Here is a 22,500-nt window from a genome sequence, read left to right as displayed (position 1 = left end):
TGATGTGAACACAGCCATAGGTGTGTACAGAAGGGATAACACTGTCTATTATATAACTTGTACCCTGTATTTATATTATTTCTTTTTTAGCAGTTTCCCCTTTCCAGGCTCTCTCTCTAATTACCCGCTTGCCAAGAGAAAACAGAGAGAGTCTATCTGCTATCATGTCATATACAAAACACACAAAAGCGAACATCCTGCTCCCCAATCTCTTTGTAGCACACTCTCAGAAAGAGTAGCAGAATGGAGGACAATGAGCAGTGAATCCAGAGTGGGGCGAAGTATAACACTTACTAGAAGCTCCCTCCCTCCTCTCCATAGACTTCTATGTGCAGCTGTAACCTGTTTTCTTTAGTAAATTCAGAGTAAATGAACAGTTAGGGAGGAAGGGAGTTGTAGGGGGGGGGGGGGAGGTCTGATAAGTTAAGAGGCATTATTAATTAATGACATATTACAAAGTATTCTTATATTCGCCTGTACTATTAATATATGCTAAGTTTGTTGAAAAGTTGGTGACCATTTAAATGCTAACATATATGTGATTAAAAAATGGTACCCTAGAAAAATACAACTCCTCCCACAAAACAATCCCCAATACAATATCAGAACAAAAAAAAGAAAAAGACAAGGTCCGTCAGCTACATCAACTTAAAAAAATAAAATAAATTGTGAGTCGGAATGTGTGGAGAAAAAGGAAAAAAAAATTAAATTGAGGAGTCCTTAAAGTTTAACTAAAGGCTCGACAAATATCTGACTTGTCATAGTTAGAGTATGTGCACACGAGAACTGTCTTTTAGGTCTGAAAAGACACTGTTTTCAGGAGAAAACAGCTGCGTCGTTTCAGACGTAAAAGCTCCTCCTCGCATTATGCGAGGCGTCTTTGATGCCCGTAATCTTGAGCTGCTCTTCATTGAATGCAATGAAGAACGGCTCAAATTACGTTGCAAAGAAGTGCCCTGCACTTCTTTGACGAGGCAGTCAATTTACGCGTCGTCGTTTGGCAGCTGTCAAACGACGACGCGTAAATGACAGGTCGTCGGCACAGTACGTCGGCAAACCCATTCAAATGAATAGGCAGATGTTTGCCGACGTATTGGAGCCCTATTTTCAGACGTAAAACGAGGAATAATACGCCTCGTTTACGTCTGAAAGTAGGTCGTGTGAACCCAGCCTTACATGTCAGAAGTTTTGATTGGTGGGTGTCCGAGCACTGAGACCCCCACCAATCGCTAAAACGAGCGGTCAGTTGTTTAGTTCTGTTAGACTTCCTATTGAGTCTGTACTCCGATACATTGATTTCTGGAAAAAGCCGAACAGAAACGAAGCAGCAGAGTGCTCACACGAGTGCTTCTGCCGCTTCCTTTTAGCGATTGGTGGGGTTTCAGTGCTCGAACCCCCACCAATCAAAACTTCTGACATGTCAGAAGTTTGTCGAACGTTTAGTTGCACTTTATGCAGCATAACTGAGTTGACAGTTTTCCTTTAAAGTGGTGAGACAGACACGCTGATTTCAGCAGGCTGTCACTTATGAGCGAATGTTATTAATCTTTGCATGTTATGGAGCAGAAGGCACGTGCAGATTGATATATAATTTTGGAAAAGAGTCCAGTGGGAGGTCTCAACTACGGATGGACAGCCTTCCCAGTATGAGTGTGAATACAGAGATAGCTATCAAACACAGAGTAGGACCGCACCACAGAACTCAAGCCTACGCTAAGCAGGGATTTAAATGAGTACATTGCAGGTTATCCTTAACCCCTTAATGACCGCCGATACGTCTTTTTACGGCGGTCATTAGTGGGCTTTATTCTAGAGCGCCGACAAACTACGTCGCTGCTGTAGAATAAAGTAAACAGAGCAGGGAGCCGTGAAATCTCCCTGCTCTCAGCTGCCAGAAGCAGCTGAGGGCTGGGGGCGTCCCTGCTCTGCCGGGTGAGATCGATATTAGTATCGATCTCACCTGTTTAACCCTTCAGATGCGGTGCACAATAGCGTGCACCGCATCTGAATGGTTTTGGAGAGAGGGAGGGAGCTCCCTCTCATCTCACTGACACCCGGCGATAAAATCGCCGAGTGTCTGTGTCTCTAATGGCAGCCGGGGGTCTAATAAAGACCCCCAGGTCTGCCTGCAGCGAATGCCTGCTAGATCATGCCGCAGGCATGACCTAGCAGATGCCTGTCCGTTTTAAACGGACAGGCAGTAATACACTGCAATACAAAAGTATTGCAGTGTATTATAATAGCGATCGGAGGATAGGGAAGTCCCCTAGTGGGACTAGTAAAAAAGTAAAAAAAGTTTAATAAAGTTAATAAAAAAAAAAAGTGAAAAAAAAAAAAATGAAAAACCCAGCTTTTCCCCTTACAAACTGCTTTACTATTAAAAAAAACTACAATAAAGCAAAAAAGTTACACATATTTGGTATCGCCGCGTCCGTAACGACCCCGACTATAAAGCTGTTACATTATTTAACCCGCACTGTGAACGCCGTAAAAAATAAAATAAAAAACAATGGAAAAATTGCTGTTTTCTGTTAATCCTGACTTAAAAAAAATGTGATAGAAAGTGATCAAAAAGTCGCATCTACTCTCAAATGGTACCAATAAAAACTGCAAGTCGTCCCGCAAAAAACAAGACCTTATACAGCTATGCCGACGCAAAAATAAAAAAGTTACAGCTCTTCGAATGTGACAATGGAAAAATCTAAAAAATGGCTTGGACATTAGGGCCCAGAATGCCAGCAGGGGGAAGGGGTTAATATTTTCGCAGACTACTATATATTACTCTGTTCAGCCTCTCCTGCTCTGTATCATGATGCCCGCAGTTCAGATTGATGTTTGACTTGACATTCCCTGTAAAGTTTATAATAAAATATGAGAAGTTTTGGTTTGGAGTGTGCTTAGGATAAGTGGCTTATTTTTATTTTAAAACACAGCATGCACCGATTATTAAAATGCCCAAGAAAAAACAAAAACAAAAGATTTCACAACATAAAAAAATGTCACCAAAAACGCATGTAAAAAGTAAAAATGTATGTGAAGGAGGCCTAACTAGTACTGTGGGTGTGGGGGGGGGGGGGAGGGGGTCTGTTGTAACTACTATTGTAGGCTGCTGCAACTACTAGGGAAGTGATTGGTCTGCTCTGAAGATTGGGGAGAACCATTATTACTACTAGGGTCACTGCTGTGACTATTCTTACTACTGGGGGAGATGGAGGGCAAAACCTCAAGTGATAAGGGTAAGGGCCAGTTCACACAGAGTTTTTTTTTACACGTTTTTTTGACGCGGTAACCGCGTCGGAAAACGTGCCAAAAAAGCCTCTCATTGATTTCAATGGGAGGCAGAGGCGTTTTTTCCCCACGAGCGGAAAAACCGTCTTGCGGTAAAAAGAAGCGACATGCCCTATCTAGAGGCCTTTTCCGCCTCAAAAACCCCATTGAAATACATTTTTGCTGCGTTTTTTGGCAAAAACGTTCGCGGCTACTCCTTTCTGTTGAAGAGATAGCTAAAAAAAAAAAACTGCGGAAAAACAACATCAAAATTCGTGGCAAAAAACGCGTGTGGTGCAAAACCACTTCAAAAGACCGGAGCGTCATCTAGGTGATTTGTAGCTGATCGGCACCATGCGACGCGATCGGAGAGGTGCCGATGGCTGATATGGCAATCGGACACGTACGTAGTGCAATGTATTAGAATAGAGATCAGTGGTGTAGGCCTTCAAGTCCCCTAGCAGGACATAAAAAAAAAAAAAAAGTTTATAAAAATAAGCACTCACACAGCTCTGTTGACGAAAATAAAGTTCTGGCGCTCAGAATATGGCGACACAAATGGTACAAAATGTGTTCCAAAAGGGGGATAAGATCGGGCACCATTTATCAGTGCGACACTGGCCACACATCTATGGATTATTTATTTACTGCATTATTATACCACCTTATTATACCCTGATGTACTTTGCCCAGCTGCCCCCACATTAACTGAAATACCAGTAAAACCCCAAAAAGCACTACCACCAAGTAAAATCTGCAATCCAAAAGCCAAATGGCGCTCCCTTCCTTCTGCGCCCTACAGTGTGCCCAAACAGCAATTTACATCCACATATATAGCAGCACCATACGTGGGAGAACAGAGGTATTTGTCTTCAGTGGCACAAACTGGGCACAACATATTGTGCACTAAAAGGGAATATCAGTGTAAAATTGCAATTTTCACTTTCCACCTACCGCTGCGCATTAATTTCTAATGAAAAAACACCTGTGGGGTCAAAATGCTCAGTACACCACTTAAAATGCCTTAAGGGGTGTAGTTTCCAAAATAGGGGTTTGTTTTACTTTTTTACCTCAGAGCCCTGCAATTGTGGGCCAATGCTACGAAAATCACCAAAATAGACTTCAACCGCGCATGGTGCTTTTTCACTCCTAAGCCCTGTCATATGTCCAGGTAAATGATAAATGCTATGAGGGGTGTAGATTCCAAAATGGGGTCACTTCTTGGGGGCTTCCACTGTACTCTGGTACCTTAGGAGTTTTGCAAATGCGACACAGCGGCCAAAAACCCTTCCAGGAAAATCTGCATGCCAAATAGCGCTCCTGCCTTTCGTACCTCTGCCGTGTGTCCAAACAGCGGTTTATGACTCCATATGGGGTATTGCCATACTACGGAGAAATTGCTTTATAAATTTTGGGGTGCTTTTTCCATTTTATTTGCTGTAAAAGTTAAACATTTATTTTTTCAGAAATAATTTAAATCTTCATTTTCAAGCCCTTATTCCAATAAATTCAGCAAAAAAACCCAAAAAACGTGGGGTCTAAATGCTCACTGTACCGCTAGATCAATTCCTTGTGGGGTGTAGTTTCCCAAATGGGGTCACTTTTGCGGGGTCTCCACTGTTCTGGCACCGCAAGACCTCTTCAAACCGGACATGGTGCCTAAAATATATTCAAATAAAAAGTTGTATTGGGAAAACGGGAAAAAAATTCTTTGTGGGGTGGAGTTTAGTTTTTACGGCTTTCATCGTATGGTAAAAATTTAATGTTAACTTTATTATACCGGTCAATGCAATACCAAATTTTTATAGCTTTTTTTTTTATGTTTTACTACTTTTACAAGGAAGAAACGAATTGTTAAAAATAAAATTTGTGTTTTGTCGCAACATTCTGAACCATAATTTTTATTTTTCTGTGGATTGAGCGGTATGAGGGCTTAGTCTTAGCGGGGCTAGCTGTAGCTTCTATTGGTACCATTTTGGGTTACATGAGACTTTTTGATCACTTTTTATGGAAAAACAGCAATTCTGGCGGTTTATTTTTTTACGGCGTTCACTGCGGGTTCAATAATGGTAAATTGTAATAGGTCGGACTTTTACGGACGCAGCAATCCCAATTTTTTTTTCCATTACTTTAGAGTAAAAATGGGATAAGGCTTTATTTAACTTTTATTTTTCTATTTTTAAACAACTAAAAACGTAAACTTTTTTTTTTGCACATTTCATTAGTCCCCCTAGGGGACTTGAACCAGCGATCTTTGGTACAAAACATTGCAATACTAATGTATTACAGTATATTGTCATTTTTACAGACTCCTGTAAAACCCTGCCAGAGGAAGACTTAGGCCATATTCAAACGAACGTGTTAAACGTCCATGTGACGGCCGTTGAAACAACGGCCGTCACACGGACATTCATAATTCAATGTGTCCGTGAGAAAATAGGACATGTCCTGTTTTTTCACGCTTCACGCATCCCTTCATAGACTTTAGTCTATGGGGGATCCGTGATATCGCATCACGCAGCGCAGAGCATGGATGCACCTCGGACGTGAAAAACAACCGTTTTTCACGTCCGGGATGCGCAACGCCCGTGTGAATCTAGCCTTAACAGGAGATAAAGAAAGGTAGTTGTGAGGGCCTTCATTAGGCCCCTGGGCTACTAAGACAGCCATCACCCGACCTAGTCGCGGGGCGGCACCCCCTCTTTCTAACGTCTTAAATGCTGCAATCATAATTGATCGCAGCATCTAAGGGGTTAAATGGGTTTCCCATCTTAGACATTTATGGTATATCCACAGGATATGCCATAAAAGTCAGATAGATGCACCTACAGTGTATATAAAAAGTCTACACACCCCTGTTAAATTGCCAGGTTTTTGTCATGTCAATTAATCAGTACAAGATGAATAATTTCAGAACTTTTTCCACATTTAATGTGACCCATAATCTGTACAATTCCATTGAAAAACAAACTGAAATCTTTTAGAGGGGAAAAACAAATAAGACTACAATATTGTGGTTGCATAAGTGTCAACACCCTCTTATAATTGGGGATGTGGTTGTGTTCAGAATTAGCCAATCACCTTTAAGCGCATGTAATATTGTAGTCAGTGCACAGTTGCCATTATTTAAAGTGATTGAGTAACCCCATTTAGAGTTCAGCTGTTCTATTAGGATTTTCCTGACATTTTCTTTGTTGCATGTGACAGCAAAAGCCATGGTCCGCAAAGAGCTTACAATACATCAAAGGGATCTGATTGTTGAAAGGCATCAGTCAGGAGAAGGGTACCAAAGAATTTCCAAGGCATTAGATTTACTATGGAACACAGTGAAGACGGTCATCAAGAAGTGGATTACATTTGGCACAACAATGACATTACCAAGAACTAAAAGTAGAGAGTTACCACAGCACCGAACCGCCAGGAGCGTGCACGCCTCTTCAGAACCTGGTCCAAGGTCCTCAATATCAGGCAGAAGAATGGACAAGGAGGCAGCACTTCCAAAATGTAGAAAAACCTTTATTCACCCATGCAACGTTTCAATCCCTCAGGATCTTTCTCAAGCATAATCACTGTTCCTGGCTGTTAGTCCCGGGTGTGAGCTGTAATACACAGCTAACATTCGCTGCTTACGGAGCTGGCCCAGTGGGTGAGCCTGCTCCAAACATCACCCCCGCACCATGCATGCTATTACGTCGTGGTGCATGTAGGGGTTTAATAGGAGCACAAAGTTGACATGGTTACTATTGACCACGGAATCTAATGGGTTAGTGATCTTTGATTCCTCCCTTCGCAGTGAGGTGTCGGCTGTATTACACAGACAACAACCGGAATGTATGGAGTGAGTCTGCCCGTGAGCCCGCTCCATACCTCTCTAACGGCTACCACATACATGTACGTAGGATGTCGTTAAGGGGTTATTAGAGGCATGAACTTGTATCAGAGGGACATATTACTGCTTTACAAAGCATAAACGCCTCGAAATACGGCTGAAAAATGGTAGCTGAACGCCTACAAACATCTGACCATTGAAATCAATGGGAAAAACGGCGTTCTGTTCAGATGGGGCGTTTTTTTTCTGTTCAGACGCCCTGTAAAAAGACGGAGCATGTGACTTCTTGAGCAGTTTTTCATACCCTTACAGTAGCAGCAGAGGGGAGCAGATTTTTTTCAAATCTCATCCGCATGCTGCGTGAAAAATCACCAAAAAAATAAGTTCATAAATTGACCTGCGGTGCATGTATATGTATGCTTCGGAATTGCTGTTTCTCTGCTGCAGGATTTCCTTATTGAATTCAATGGGAAGGTTAAACCTACAACAAATAGCAAATGTAGCGATTTTTGCGGCAAAAATGCTGCAATTTCACCGCAAATTCGCAACTCGAAAAAATAAATAAAAAAAGTTAACACTTCCAGACCGGCCATTATCGTAGTGACACATTCTTATGTTCTACGTCCAGGCCGGCCTCCTGGGATGACTTTTCTTCCCCTGTGACTGCTGCAGCGGTCACATGGGCTGCAGCGTCTTCCCAGCAAGACTGCGTGGACGAGAAGAGAAGAAAGCACCGCTATGACAACGGAGAACGGGGTAGGTATAAACTTTTTTTTCAACCACGGTTTTCTACAACAGAGATTTTGCCCAAAAAAACAGAACCACAATTTGGTGCATTTTTTCAGCCGGAATTTCCTGCAGGTACTTTTACGCAGCGTATCTGCCATCTGTGAACACGGCCTTACAGCGGCCTCATCTACAATATACAGTTCAGTTCATAGAAAGGATGCACTGTGCATTTAAACTAATAAGGGGCAAGGAAAATCTTTGTTATGAGGAAAGATTAAAATAATTAAACCTATTTAGCCTTGAAAAGAGGCTTGATTAACGTATATAAGTATTTAAAGGGTAACTAAACTTACAAAAACTTGTGACATGTCAGAAGTTTTGATCGGTGGATGTCTGAGCGCGGAGACCCCCACCGATCGCTAAAACTAAGCGGCAGAAGTGCTCGGGTCAACGCTGAGCCGCTTAGTTTAACGGCTTTTCACGGAAAGCCGAGCAGAGACGAAGCAGCACAGCACTCACCGATCGCTTCTGCCGCTTCATTTTAGCGATCAGTGGGGGGTTTCAATGCTCAGAACCCCACCTATCAAAACTTCTGACATGTCACGAGTTTAGTTACCCTTTAAATGGCCCATACAAAAAATATGGTGAAAACCTATTCTATGTAAAATCCCCTCTAAAGACAAGGGCTCGCTCCCTCCGCCTGAAGAAAAAAATTTCAATCTCCAAAGGCGACAAGCCTTCTTTACCATAAGAACTGCGAGGCCCCATACACACAATCATAGAATTTGTCAATAATTGTGGACCCATTAATTTCTATTGGCCACGGACACCTTCCCGTATATTTACGGGATGGCGTCCGGGCCGTAGAAAGCCGCCGCAAAGGATTGGACATGTCCTATGTTTTGCTTTTTACGGACCGTGCTCCCATACTTTGTATGGGAGCATGAGCCAAAAGTGAGGGTGGCTGTCCGCGGCCGTCCGTGCCTGCAATCACAGGCAGTGATTATGGGCACGGCCGTGTGCATGAGCCCTGAATCTGTGGAATAGCCTACTGCAAGACAGCAGGAACAGTAGATGTCTTTAAAAAAAAGTCTTAGATCATTTCATAGAATAAAAATATATCAGCGCTTATATCAATGTATAGAATTCATGTTTTAACCCACTTAATGACCTGGCCTGAAAAGGCCTTAATGACTAGCTACATTTTTCCGTTTTAACCTCTCTGCCTTTCAGCAGCCATAACTTTCTTATCTTTTCATAGGCCCTCTTTTATGTGGAAGAAAGTGTATAACTTTCTTCCAGTTTTAAGGGGGGGGGGGGTAGAAAAAAAATTAGTTTTACGGCGTGAGTATAGGAAAAAGCGATTGTCTGATGAGTTTTTCTTGTTTATTTTTTATACTGTCACGTTTTACACTAAATAACCTGTTAGAATAATTCTTCAGGTTATTACAGTCGTTTAAATACCTAAATGTGTAGGTTTTTTTTTAAATTTAATGTAGGGGCAATAAAATATGTTTTATGCAAAATTATTACTTTTTTTGGGACACAAATTTTTTTTTTTTTACTTTTTTTAATCCCATTAAGGGATAACTTTATTTACAACTCTATTTTTTACTTATAATGTATTAGCATACTCTTGTCACTGCGTTACTATGACACAGGCTGCTGTTCGTGCCCTAACAGCAGGCTTACTGAAGAGACAGCCCTGGGGTCCTTTCTAGGTCCCCAGGGCTGACTGCAGAGGGACTCCCTGCTCTTTGATCACGTCACCGAATTTTCAGTGACGCGATCAAAGAGGGGAGTTCGCTTCAATCATGTCACAATCAAAGGGTTAAACAACTGGGGTCCGAATTGCCACTCATGATCAAGAGGAAAGTTTTTATTTTTTAGGGAAGATTGGTTAACTTTTATATTTAACTTTTTTTATTCATTATTTATCATATTAGTTAGGCCCAGTTCACACTGCGTCTTTTGGCACTGATTTTTTACATTGAAACCGCATCACTCAAATTTGTTTACAAAGAAATTTCTCAAATTAACTTGTTGCAACAGTGGCAATCTATTACAGTACCTCGCTCAAACTCAGTAAGTTCTTTAGGGTCCATTCACATGTTGCTGTTAAGGTGCGGTTAAAACAGCATGCGTTTTTACCAAGACTTTTTGATGCAGTTGTGGTAAAAATCACATAGAAAAACGCACCAAATCACGGTAAAAACGCACCCCTAGAATGACCCATTCTATCACAAATGTTTGTAAAGGCAGATTGCATGGCACGTGCTTGATTTTATACACCTGTGGCAAGGGGACTGAATGAAACGCCTGAATTCAATGATTAAAGGTTAACTCAACGTTCAACAAACTTCTGAGATGTTGTAAAGACATCACAACCTATAACTTGGAGTCTGACACATGAAAAGGTAAATTTAAAACAATGAAAGTATATTGATCAAATTAAAATAAACACATATGTTAAAACATAGAGATAACCACAAAGGAAAAATGGACAACCAGAACATGTGTCACAGAGCAGCACTGTGTGAACAGGCTGAGCACACCTATGTCAAGTAACAATACATAATACAGAGGTGATATGCAAACAGCCACTGTGTATCAATACAAAGTGCTGGGAGATTAATGCATCAAAGATGTGTACACTTTGTCGTTTCTCTTCTTAACCCCTTCCCTCTTTGGCCACTTTTGACCTTCCTGACAGAGCCTCATTTTTCAAATCTGACATGTTTCACTTTATGTGGTAATAACTCCGGAATGCTTTTACCTATCCAAGCGATTCTGAGATTGTTTTCTCGTGACACATTGGACTTTATGTTACTGGCAAAATTTGCCCAATACATTCAGTATTTAATTGTGAAAAACACCAAAATTTAGCGAAAAATTGCAAAAATTAGCATTTTTCTCTATTTAAATGTATCTGCTTGTAAGACAGGCAGTTATACCACACAAAAATGTTGCTAATTAACATCCCCCATATGTCTACTTTATATTGGCATCGTATTTTGATCATCATTTTATTTTTCTAGGACGTTACAAGGCTTAGAACTTTAGCAGCAATTTCTCACATTTTCAAGAAAATTTCAAAATGCTATTTTTACAGGGGCCAGTTCAGTTGTGAAGTGGCTTTGAGGTCCTTAGATATTAGAAACCCCCAATAAGTCACCCCATTTTAAAAACTGCACCCATCAAAGTATTCAAAACAGCATTTAGGAAGTTTCTTAACCCTTTAGACATTGCGCAGGAATTAAGGCAAAGTAGAGGTGAAATTTACAAAGTTCATTATTTTTTTCCAGAAATTAATTTTGAATCCATTTTTTTGTACCACAGAATGTTTTACCCAAGAAATGCAACTCAATATTTATTGCCCAGGTTCTGCAGTTTTAGGAAATATCCCACATATGGCCCTAGTGTGCTACTGGACTGAAACACCGGCCTCAGAAGCAAAGGAGCACCTGGTGGATTTTGGGCCTCCTTTTTATTAGAATATATTTTAGGCACCATGTCAGCTTTGAACAGGTCTTGTGGAACTAAAACAGTGGAAACCCCCCAAAAGTGACCCCATTTTGGAAACTACACCCCTCGAGGAATTTATCTAGGGGTGTAGCAAGCATTTTGACCGGCCAGTTTTTTTGCAAAAATTTTTGGAACTAGGCCATGAAAATGAAAATCTACATTTTTTCAAATAAAATGTAGGTTTAGCTAATTTTTTTTCATTTCCAAAAGAACTAAAGTACAAAAAGCACCACAACATTTGTAGAGCAATTTCTCCCGAGTAAAACAATACCCCACATGTGGTAATAAACGATTGTTTGGACACACGGCAGGGCTTAGAATGGAAAGTGCGCCATTTGGCTCTTGGAGCTCAAATTTAGCAGGAATGGTTTGCGGAGGCCATGTCACATTTGCAAAGCCCCTGAGGTGACAAAACAGTGGAAACCCCCAACAAGTGACCCCATTTTGGAAACTATACCCCTTGAGGAAATTATCTAGAGGTATAGTGAGCATTTTGACCCCACAGGTTTTTTGCAGAAATTATTGCAAGTAGGCTGTGAAAATGAAAATCTAAATTTTTTCAAATAAAATGTAGGTTTAGCTAATTTTTTTTAATTTCCACAAGGACTAAAGGAGAAAAAGCACCATAAAATTTGTAAAGAAATTTCTCCCGAGTAAAACAATACCCCACATGTGGTAATAAACGGCTGTTTGGACACACAGCGAGGCTGAGAAGGGAAAGAGCGCCATTTGGCTTTTGGAACTCAAATTTAGCAGGAATGGTTTGCGGAGGCCATGTCCCATTTGCAAAGCTCCTGAGGGGACAAAACAGTGGAAACCCCCAACAAGTGACCCCATTTTGGAAACTACACCCCATGAGGAAATTATCTAGGGGTGTAGCAAGCATTTTGACCAGCCAGTTTTTTACAGAACTTATTGTAAGTAGGCCGTAAAAATGAAAATCTACATTTTCTCAAAGAAAATGTAGGTTTAGGTAAAACAATACCCCACATGTGGTCACAAACATCTGTTTGGACACACGGTAGGGCTCAGAATGGAAGGAGCACCATTTGGATTTTGGAATGGTTTCTGGGCGCCATGTCACATTTGCTAAGCCCCTGTAGTACTAGTACAGTGGAAACACCCCAAAAGTGACTCCATTTGGGAAACTGCACCCCCTGAGGAATCATCTAGGGGTATAGTGAAAATTTTGATCCCAAAGGTTTTTTGCTGAATTAATTAGAATTAAGCCATGAAAACGAAAAATAATTTTTTTTTCCAACAAGATGGAGTTTTAGATACACATTTTTCATTTTTGCAAGGAATAGAGAAGAAAAAGCACCCCAACATTTGTAAAGTAATTTCTCCCGAGTACAGTAACGCCCCATATGTGGTTATAATCGGCTGTTTACGTATATGGGAGCATTCAGAAGAAAAGGAGCGGTATTTATCTTTTGGAGCGTAGATTTTGCTGGAATGGTTTGCGGACGCCATGTTGCATTTGCAAAACCCCTGATGTACCAAACAAAAGTGACCCCGTTTTAGAAACGACACCCCTAAAGGCATTTATCAAGGGATGTAGTGAGAATTTAGACTCCACAGGTGTTTTTCAGAAATGAATACGCAGTGGATTGTGCAAAGTGAAAATTGCAATTTCTCCACTGATCTGCCTATTCACCGCACAAGATGTTGTGCCCCTAGAGAATCTTACCCCATAAATTGTTAAGCGGGTTCTCCCAGGTATGGTAATGCCTTACTTGTGGCCATAAATTGCTGTTTGGGCACACTGTAGGGCTAAGAAGGGAAAGACCGCCATTTTGAGCATGGATTTTGCTTGGTAATAGTTCTGTTTGGGGTTTTGCTGGTATTTCCGTTTATAATGTGGGGGCATATGTAATCTGTGCGGAGAACATCAGGGCATAATAAGAGGGTATAATAATGGGGTAAATAATACAATTATCCATAGGTGTGTGTTACGATGTGAAGCGATCCGTTATGCACAGGCCAGTGTCACACTGATAAACGGTTTTCTTTCTTATCCCCCTTTTGTAACGCTCTGCACCTTTTGGGGACTTTTTCTCCTTCGTAGTTTGGGAAATATTGCTGGGAAAGTTTTGCGCTGGTATAATACGGGCGCCCTCGCTTCCAGCGGATGTGCGATGTCCCTTCCCTTTCCTAGTTCCTAAATACTATGGCCCTGAAACTGAAGGAATGTTCCCCTCCGGCCTGCGCATTCAGATGTTTTTTCATCACCGCATTACTAGTGCCATAACTTTTTTATTTTTCAGTTGATTGAGCGGTGTGCGGGCTTGTTTTTTTGCGAGATGGGCTGTAGATTTTAGTGGTACCATTTTAGAACACATACGACTTTTTGATCACTTTTTATTTCATTTTTTGGTAAAGGAAATTACCAAAAACAAGCAATTCTGGAATAGTATTTTATTGTTTTTTTTATCGGCATCCACAGTGCGCCCTAAATTACATGTTGGCTTTATTCTGCGGGTCGATACGATTACGGCGATACCAAATTTATATAGTTTTTTTTATGTATTGCGGCTTTTGCACAATAAAATCACTTTTTTTATAAAATCATTTGTTTTCTGTGTCGTCATTCTAAGACCAATAACTTTATTATTTTTGCGTGCACAAAGCGGTGTCAGGGATTATTTTTTGCGGGACGGATTGTCATTTTTTATTAGTACTATTTTGGAGTAAATGTGACTTTTTGATTACTTTTTATAGCATTTTTTGGAAGGAGATGTGACCTAAAAACAAAGATTCTGGCGCTGTTTTTCAAGGTTTTTTTTTACCGCGTTCACCCTGCGGGATAAATTACATAATAGTTTTGTAGTTTGGGTCGTTACGGACGCGGCGATACCAATTATGTATAGTTTTTTTGATTTTTACGGTTTTTCCCATAATAAAAGACTTACTATGGGAAAAAAGTCAGTTTAGCTTTATTTTTATTTGAAACTTGTGTGTTTTTATTGTTTTACCACATTTTTCTTAACTTTTTTTTACTTTTTTTACTTGTCCCACTAGGGGACATGAGGGCCTGATGCCCCGATCGCTACTCTAATACACTGCACTACATATGTAGTGCAGTGTATTAGTGCTGTCAGTTATTCACTGACAGCAAGCCTATGAGGACGCGCCGCAGGCGGGTCCTCATCGGCTCCCGTACAAGGCAGACTCGGACGCCATTTTCTGGCGTCCGATTGCCACAGCAACCCAGCGATTGCGTCACTGGGTTGCCGATCGGGTGAAAACCTATCAGATGCTGCGCTCTATTGAGCGCAGCATCTGAGGGGTTAATCTGCCGGATCGGAGAATAGCTCCGGACCTGGCAGTTACAGGAGGGTGCCAGCTGTATAATACAGCTGTCACCCCGCGGTGATGGTGACGGCTCTGCTCCTGAGCCCGCACCATCACTGCGCCGTATATATACGGCGCTTTGCGGGAAGCACCTCCCGACAGCGCCGTATATATACGGCGTATGTCGGGAAGGGGTTAATATATCTAGAACAGTCCATGCAGTTACAGAGAATAACAAGACATATATACACATCACAGTGTGTAAGAAAAAACTCTTACCCATCTCCCGGTTAATGTGACTGGCGTCCACCCCGACGCGCGTTTCGGGCCAGAAGCCTTCGGCCCAGACGAAGGCTTCCGGGCCGAAACGCGCGTCGGGGTGGACGCCAGTCACATTAACCGGGAGATAGGTAAGAGTTTTTTCTTACACACTGTGATGTGTATATATGTCTTGTTATTCTCTGTAACTGTGCATGGACTGTTCTAGATATATTAAGAAGAGAAACGACAAAGTCCGTGAGGAGGAGGAGTCCGAATGGCATCAACTCCTCCTCCTCACATGCACTCTGCACTGTGAGGAGGAGATAGAGCGCAAGCGACGGAAAACCCAGCCATCACTCGGGACACATTCCGGTGATGGCCGTGTATTACCCGGCCCCATAGACTTGTATGGGAGCCGGGCACCCGGCCGAAAATAGAGCATGTCCCACTTTTTGACGGCCGTTTTTTTTCCGGCCGTCAAAAAATCGGTCGTGTGAATAGCCCCATTAGGGGTGTATTATTCCTAATGCAGCCGGGTGCCGGACGATTTATGAACGGTCGGCACCCGGCCGGGCAACCCTGTCGTGTGAATGAGGCCTTATACTTTTTTTTTTTTTACTTGTGCCACTAGAGGACATTTAGACTTGCAGCTTTCATCGCTGCTAGAGTACATTACACTACCTACGTAGTGTAATGTATTCTAACGGTCATTGTGACGTGACAGTCACACTGACAGGAAGTCCAGGAGGACCGGCCGGAGGCTGCTCCTCCGAGGCTTCCTTACATGGCAACCTGGAGGCCATTGTCTGGCCTCCGATTACCATGACAAGCATCGGCAGCCCCCACAATCACTTCGTGGGGGCTGCCGATGTGCTTTAAACCCCTTAAATGTGGCGATCGCAATCAGTCGCTGCAATTATGGAGTTAATTGCCAAAATCAGCAGCGGAGGTCCACTGACCGGCAAGACTGGAGTGTCAGCTGTCCGTTAAGACAGTGTGCACCGGGAACTGCTCCGCAACTGTACGTCCTGGTGCGGGAAGCAAGCCCTCTCCAGGACGTACAGTTGCGGAGCAGCGTGGGTAGAGGTTAATTTAATATTTTTTTAGAGCGAAGGTGACAAAACGTTTTCATTGCTTTATTATTTACGGCGTTCACCGTGCGAGTTAAATAATGGTATATTGCAATAGTTCGCACTTAGCGATACCAATTTTATGTATATTTTACATTGCTTTAGCGAAAAAAATGGGAAAAAGGTTTTTTTTTGGACTTTAAATATTATTTTTTCACTAATAACTTACATTTTTTTTTTTTTGCACATTTTAGTAGTCACCCTAGGGGACTTGAACCAGCGATTATTAGATCGCTTGTACAGTACACTGCAATACTAATGTATTGCAGTATATTGTCATTTTTACAGGCTCCTGTAACAGCGCGATTGCTGTTCCTGTCCGTTAGTCCCTGGTGTCAGCTGTAATAAACAGCTGACACCCGCAACGTATGGCACGCGCTCAGCGCATGAGATCGCTCCATACATCCCCCCCGCATATCACAACATGCTATTAGGTCGTGGTGCACAAAGGGTTTAATGCGCAACGGATGGTGCGGACTGAAAATGAAAATTTTCCACTGATATGCAATTTTAGTGCACAATATGTTGTGCCCAGATTGTGTCACTGAAGCAAAATACCTCATAAAATAATTAATCAGGTTCTCCCGGGTATGGCGATGCCAGATCTGTGGACGTAAACAGCTGATTGGGCACGCTGCAGGGCTCATAAGTGAAGGAGTGCCATTTGGCTTTTGGAGCACAGATTTTGCTTGGTAGTAGTTCTGTGTGGGGTTTTGCTGGTATTTCAGTTTATAATGTGGGGGCATATGTAGGCTGGGCAGAGTACATCAGAGCATAATAAGAGGGTATAATAATGGGGTAAATAAATAATAATCCGCAGATGTATGGCCAGTGTCTCACTAATAAATGGTGCTCAAGCTTATCCGCTTTTAGAACACTGCACATTTTGCATCGCCATATTCTGAGAGCCAGAATTTTTTAAATTTTTCTCCACCGGAGCTGTGTGAGGGTTTATTTGTTGTGGGACAATCTGTAGTTTGCATTGGTATCATTTTGGGGTACATAAGTTTTTTTTTTTATCACTTTTTATTCCATTTTTTGGCAAGCAAGGTGACCAAAAACCAGCAATTCTGACAATCTTTATTATTATTTTTTTATATATAACATGCATACTTTATTCTATGAGTCGGTACGATTACAGCAATACCAAATGTTAATATTTTCTGTTTTACTACTTATGCTGAATAAAAGCATGTTTTATGTGGAAAAAACTACTTTAGGACTTTACTTTGAGACCCATTGCTTAAATGTTTCCATTCATGTAGTCGTTTAGGGGTTTGTTTTTTTGCGGGACGAGTTGTATTTTTTGGAAATTCTTTATTTTGGAGGGAAGAAAACAGCAATTCCGCCATAGATTTTCTTCCATGGGGAGGGGGACAGGGGGAAAGAGAGACTAAATACATTTTTTAATTAAAATTCCATTATCTTTTTTTGTCTAACTAGGTGACTAGAAGATGTGATCCATTGATCGCTTACATATTGTCTGTCAGTATAACATGGACAGGCAAACTATTAGGCCGTGCCGCTGGCAAACCTAAGGGCCTTTGTTAGGCCCCGGGCTGCTTTTGAAATTTATCAGCACCCCGCAATCGTGCCACTGTGTGCCAATCTGACATAGGGAGCACAGACGGGTTCGTTCAGACAAAGGCATAATGAGGAAGGTTTCTGCCAGACAAATTAATAGGATTAGGAGAGCAGCTTCTAAAATGCCATTGCAAAGCAGCAAACAGGTATTTGAAGCTGCTGGTGCCTCTGGAGTCCCGCAGACCTCAAGGTGTAGGATCCTCCAGAGGTTTGCAAGTGTGCATAAAGCCATTATTCAGCCACCCCTAAACAATGCCACCCCTAAACATGCAGAAACTGTTGCAGTGGGCTCAGAAATACATGAAGACTAATTTTCAAACCGTGTTGTTTACTGATGAGTGCCGTGCAACCCTGGATGGTCCAGATGGATGGAGTAGTGGATGGTTGGTGAATCGCCACCATGTCCCAACAAGGCTGCGACGTCAGCAAGGAGGTGGTGGAGTCATGTTTTGGGCTGGAATCATGGGGAGAGAGCTGGTAAGCCCCTTTAGGGTCCCTGACGGTGTGAAAATGACCTCTGCAAAGTACGTAGAGTTTATGATTGACCACTTTCTTCCGTGGTACAAAAAGAAGAACCGTGCCCTCCGTAGCAAAATTATCTTCATGCATGACAATGCACCATCTCATGCTGCAAAGAATACCTCTGTGTCATTGGCTGCTATGGGCATAAAAGGAGAGAAACTCATGGTGTGGCCCCCATGTTCCCCTGACCTCAACCCTATTGAGAACCTTTGGAGCATCCTCAAGCAAAATATCTATGAGGGTGGGAGGCAGTTCACATCAAAACAGAAGCTCTGGGAGGCTATTCTGACATCCTGCAAAGATATTCAAGCAGAAACTGTCCAAATACTCACAAATTCAATGGATGCAAGAGTTGTGAAAGTGATATCAAAGAAGGGGTCCTATGTTAACATGTAACTTGGCCTGTTAAGGTTTTTTTGATTGAAAGAGCTTTTGATTTCTGTAAATATGACCTCCTGATGCTGCAAATGCAACAAATTACCATTTTAGTTCTCTTTACAACCTTTAAAATGTTTTGATCTCTGTTGTGCATAATAATTTGAAACCGTGCATTTTGAGTTTTTTTACTTCTAAAAAAAAAAAATCTGTTATCATTAGATTTGTTCAATAAAATTTGCATTATACTCCAACGGTTGATGGCTTGAAGATTATACTGACTGTCATTTGCATCGACTATTTAGGAAAATCAGCGAAAAATAACATTTGCATAATAATTTGGAACGCGGTGTAGTGGAGCTGCTAAGTTACGTAATCTAAAGGAAAAATCACAAGCAACCAATTTTGTCGCAGAAATTTCTGCAACAAAATCTGCTGCATGTTACTGCCCTCTAAACGGGTTGGAAAAAGGCAGAGTAACAAATTTTCATAAGAAGGTATTGTGATCAAGACATGCAGATGAAATATAAGAGGATCACAGTATAAAGTAACGCTCCTGGCAAAACATATGCAGTGTGTGATCCCTAGTGCCCAGCCTGAGAGGTTGGTGTGTTATCCAGGGATTTAAAGAAAACACGAGAGAATCCCTGTATCATGCACGGTTTCTTCTGCCCATCTCCAGGGTCTCTCACCTGTGCAGTGTGCTCCAAATTTATCAAAAGTATGGGCTAAAAGGAACAAGTCAGACTTGCCACTTTTTAAATTAATTTTGTTTTTATTTTATTTTATTTTTTTGAGGGCTTGTCCACACAGTGGAATTGCTGAGCATTTTCCATCCGGAGTTGCGGATAGAAAATACGCAGCAGAATACAGTAGCAGCAAAGTGGGTGACATTTAACATATCTCATGTACACGCTGCCTAAAATTTACGACCAGAGATTGACCTGCGATGCGTATTTTTCGTACTGCAGCATGTCAATTCCTGCTGCGTAAAGTGTACTGAATTGCTGCGTTTTTCAGAGGAGGCATCGCCATCTCCAAACATTGAGGAGAAATGCCGCAAAATGCACACCATTTTCTGCAGTAAAAAACACCGGAAATGGTGCGGTTTTTCCACAGCGGAATTTCTACAGAAATGTTCTGCAGCAATTCCGTTGTGTGGACAAGCCCTTTCACATTTTGTTAATTAGAAAAATATTGATAAAAGTAGTAGCCCTCCATGTGACACTAAAGCATTCCTACTTTTATAACACATTCGGATGTGAAAGAAAAAGTGGTACAGGGGATTCATAAATAAGCCATTTTAAAAGGGAATCTGTCACTAGCATTTCACCTATTTTCAAACAAAGATATCACTCTTGTGCTCATTAGCATACGGCACGGGAACACTAAAAAAAACTGAATACTAAAGGTACAGAGCCTACTTAGATGATAATTATAGGTTACATAAAAATGATTTTTCACCCACTACCACCTGGTATTGCTGGTTTAACTGGTTCCCGACCGCTGGCTGTGTTTTTACGGCCAGCGGTCAGGGTCCTTAAAACCCGAGCCATAGACTTTTTACGGCTCAGGTTTTAACCTGCTGCCTGAGCGATCGGGCAGCTCAATGTCGGGTCTCCGGCTGTCAATGACTGCCGGGGACCCTGAGGAGAGGATAGAAGCAGCTTTCGTTGCTTCTGTCTTCTCCGATCTATAGGAACAGAGCCAGCGGCCGCGCCGCTGTCTCTATTGCGCCCGGTTTTCATGTGACTGGTCACATGATCGTCTGGTTCCGTTACTGACAGACTGCTGCTGGGTCTTACTAGACCCAGCACAGCCCTATTAGTGACAATCGTCACTATGAGAGGGCTGATTTCCCCTGTAACTGGGGCTGCTGTGCAGCTCCAGTTACAGTGGAAAAGCATGCTGTAAAAGAAAAAAAAAATATATATAAAGTTCCCCAAAGGTCTTTTTTGACCTTTGGGGGACAGACCATAGTAATAAAAAAATAGTAAAGTGCAAAAAAAAAATTAATAATAAATACACATAAAATACCCACTCCAAAAAAAGGTCCCCCCCGCCAATCATTGTTGTAACGCTAGCGCTGACCCAATTACCCTAATATAGACATGTAATATATTACAATTTACCGTAGACAATGACGATCACAAATAAAAGGTCTATTTTAGGGTAAAACTATGTTAAAACCCCCCCAAAAAATTGCTGAAACGTAATAAAGCTTTTATTTTTACTATTATTTTCAAACTTTATGAATAAAAATTCTAAAATAGCAAAAAGGATGTGTATAAAAACGATAAAAAAAAGAAACCTGCATTGTCTACGGAAAAAAAACAATCGCAAAAATCTTGTCGTTAGTCCAACAAATAAAAAAGTTATAGCCATTTAACTAACACGTGTTAAAAAGGGCTAAACGGTGTCTGGTCCTGAAGGCTCAAAATAGCCCGGTCCTGAACTGGTTAGTAGGTGAACTGCTGGTGACAGATTCCCTTTAAGCCAGAAACCTAGCGTAAATAAGTTAATAAAATCTGACCCAGTCAACCAGAATATATATGTTATATGACTCTAGAATGATTGATCCAAACAAACTGAAAGAGCATTTTGGCAACAGAAACCAAGTTAAAAACAAATATAGAAAAATATTTTGATTTAAAAAAAACAAAACAACGTATTACTACATAGGAACTACACATGCCTGACAATTCAGGATTAATTTTCCAAAATAGATCAACTATGCAAACCATCTATATCTAAATGACCATAAACAGAATTTAAGTGTAGCTAAACGTCTAACAAACTCCTGACATGTCATAGTGACATGTCAGAAGTTTGGATTGGTGGGGGTCCGAGCACTGAGACCCCCACCAATCGCTAGAACGAAGCAGCTGAAGCGCTCGTGTGAGCGCTCAGTCGCTTCGTGTCTCTTCAGCTTTTTCCGGAAAGCTGATGTATCGGAGTACGTGCACATAGACTTTCTATCGAGTCCGTACACGATACATTTATTTCCGGAAAAAGCCTAACAGACACAAAGCGGCTGAGCGCTCCCACGAGCGCTTCATTCTAGCGATTGGTGGGGCTCATTATTCGGAGCCCCACCAATCCAAACTTCTGACATGTCACTATGACATGTCAGAAGTTTGTCAAACGTTTAGCTACACTTTAACTTCAATACGGTCTCCAAGAGTTACAGAAGGCTAAATATTAACATGCCTAATTCACTAACATATCCAACGCAGAATAAAACCACCTAAAAACCTGCCAATTACTAGCTTAGGCCTTGAAGAACCAGCTGTGCATTTCTGCATAAAATGTCACTTTCTCTAGAAGTAAAATTGTTTATTAGCATTTTAGAAGGAGAAGGGAGACCATTTCTACATAGCAGCTTGGAAAAGAAGATTATAACAGCTGTACATTTATTACAAGTCTTGAAAATGATTCCAAACCTGCACCTTCAGGGTGGAAATGACTCAGACTGGCTCACTACATTCAACAATCTATTATTGTACTTGAATATTTATGAACAACTCCAGCAGAAAACGGCATTTTCTGGCCCACATTTCACCACCTTTGATATATTCTGGAGGCAAGACTGCTGTATTTGAGGGGAGAATATTTTACTGCTTGACAATATAAAAATATGAAGTAAAAGAAAAATGTGCCACACTATTATGGTCTACTTACCAGTGACTTGGTCAACAAGAATACGAGATGTAATAATGCGACCGTACTGGGAGAACAGTTGTTCCAGCTCTTTCTGTGTCATTGTTTTTGGAAGTCCGCTGACGTACAGGTTTGCATCTCTAATAGACGCTGAACTAGGACGAGCATAGGAAACCTTAAAAACAAATAAAAAAAAAAATAAAAAATAAGAGGTTTCAGATTGAATGTGCTAATATTGTATGTATTAGAAAATTATATGTAGAAGGTAAGTAAATAAAAATGTTTGCATTTTGTCACATAGTAAAATACTAATCTGTATAATGG

General features: G+C 41.3%; 1 protein-coding gene across 14 annotated transcripts in view; it reads right to left on the bottom strand.

Moving 5' to 3' along the window:
* The window catches only part of ELAVL2 (ELAV like RNA binding protein 2), a 193,455-nt gene that overhangs the window by 36,677 nt on the left and 134,278 nt on the right, over positions 1 to 22,500 (bottom strand). For all 14 annotated transcript variants that reach the window (XM_075826285.1, XM_075826264.1, XM_075826347.1 and 11 more), the window contains one exon: positions 22,198 to 22,351. In XM_075826285.1, coding sequence (XP_075682400.1) covers positions 22,198 to 22,351 — 154 coding nt within the window. The remainder of the gene's footprint in view (positions 1 to 22,197; positions 22,352 to 22,500) is intronic.

This window comes from Rhinoderma darwinii, chromosome 1 (genome assembly GCF_050947455.1).
Source record: "Rhinoderma darwinii isolate aRhiDar2 chromosome 1, aRhiDar2.hap1, whole genome shotgun sequence".
Classification (NCBI taxonomy): Eukaryota; Metazoa; Chordata; class Amphibia; order Anura; family Rhinodermatidae; genus Rhinoderma; species Rhinoderma darwinii.
Note: the sequence above shows the minus strand (reverse complement) of the source record. Positions and strands in the feature narration are given on the sequence as shown.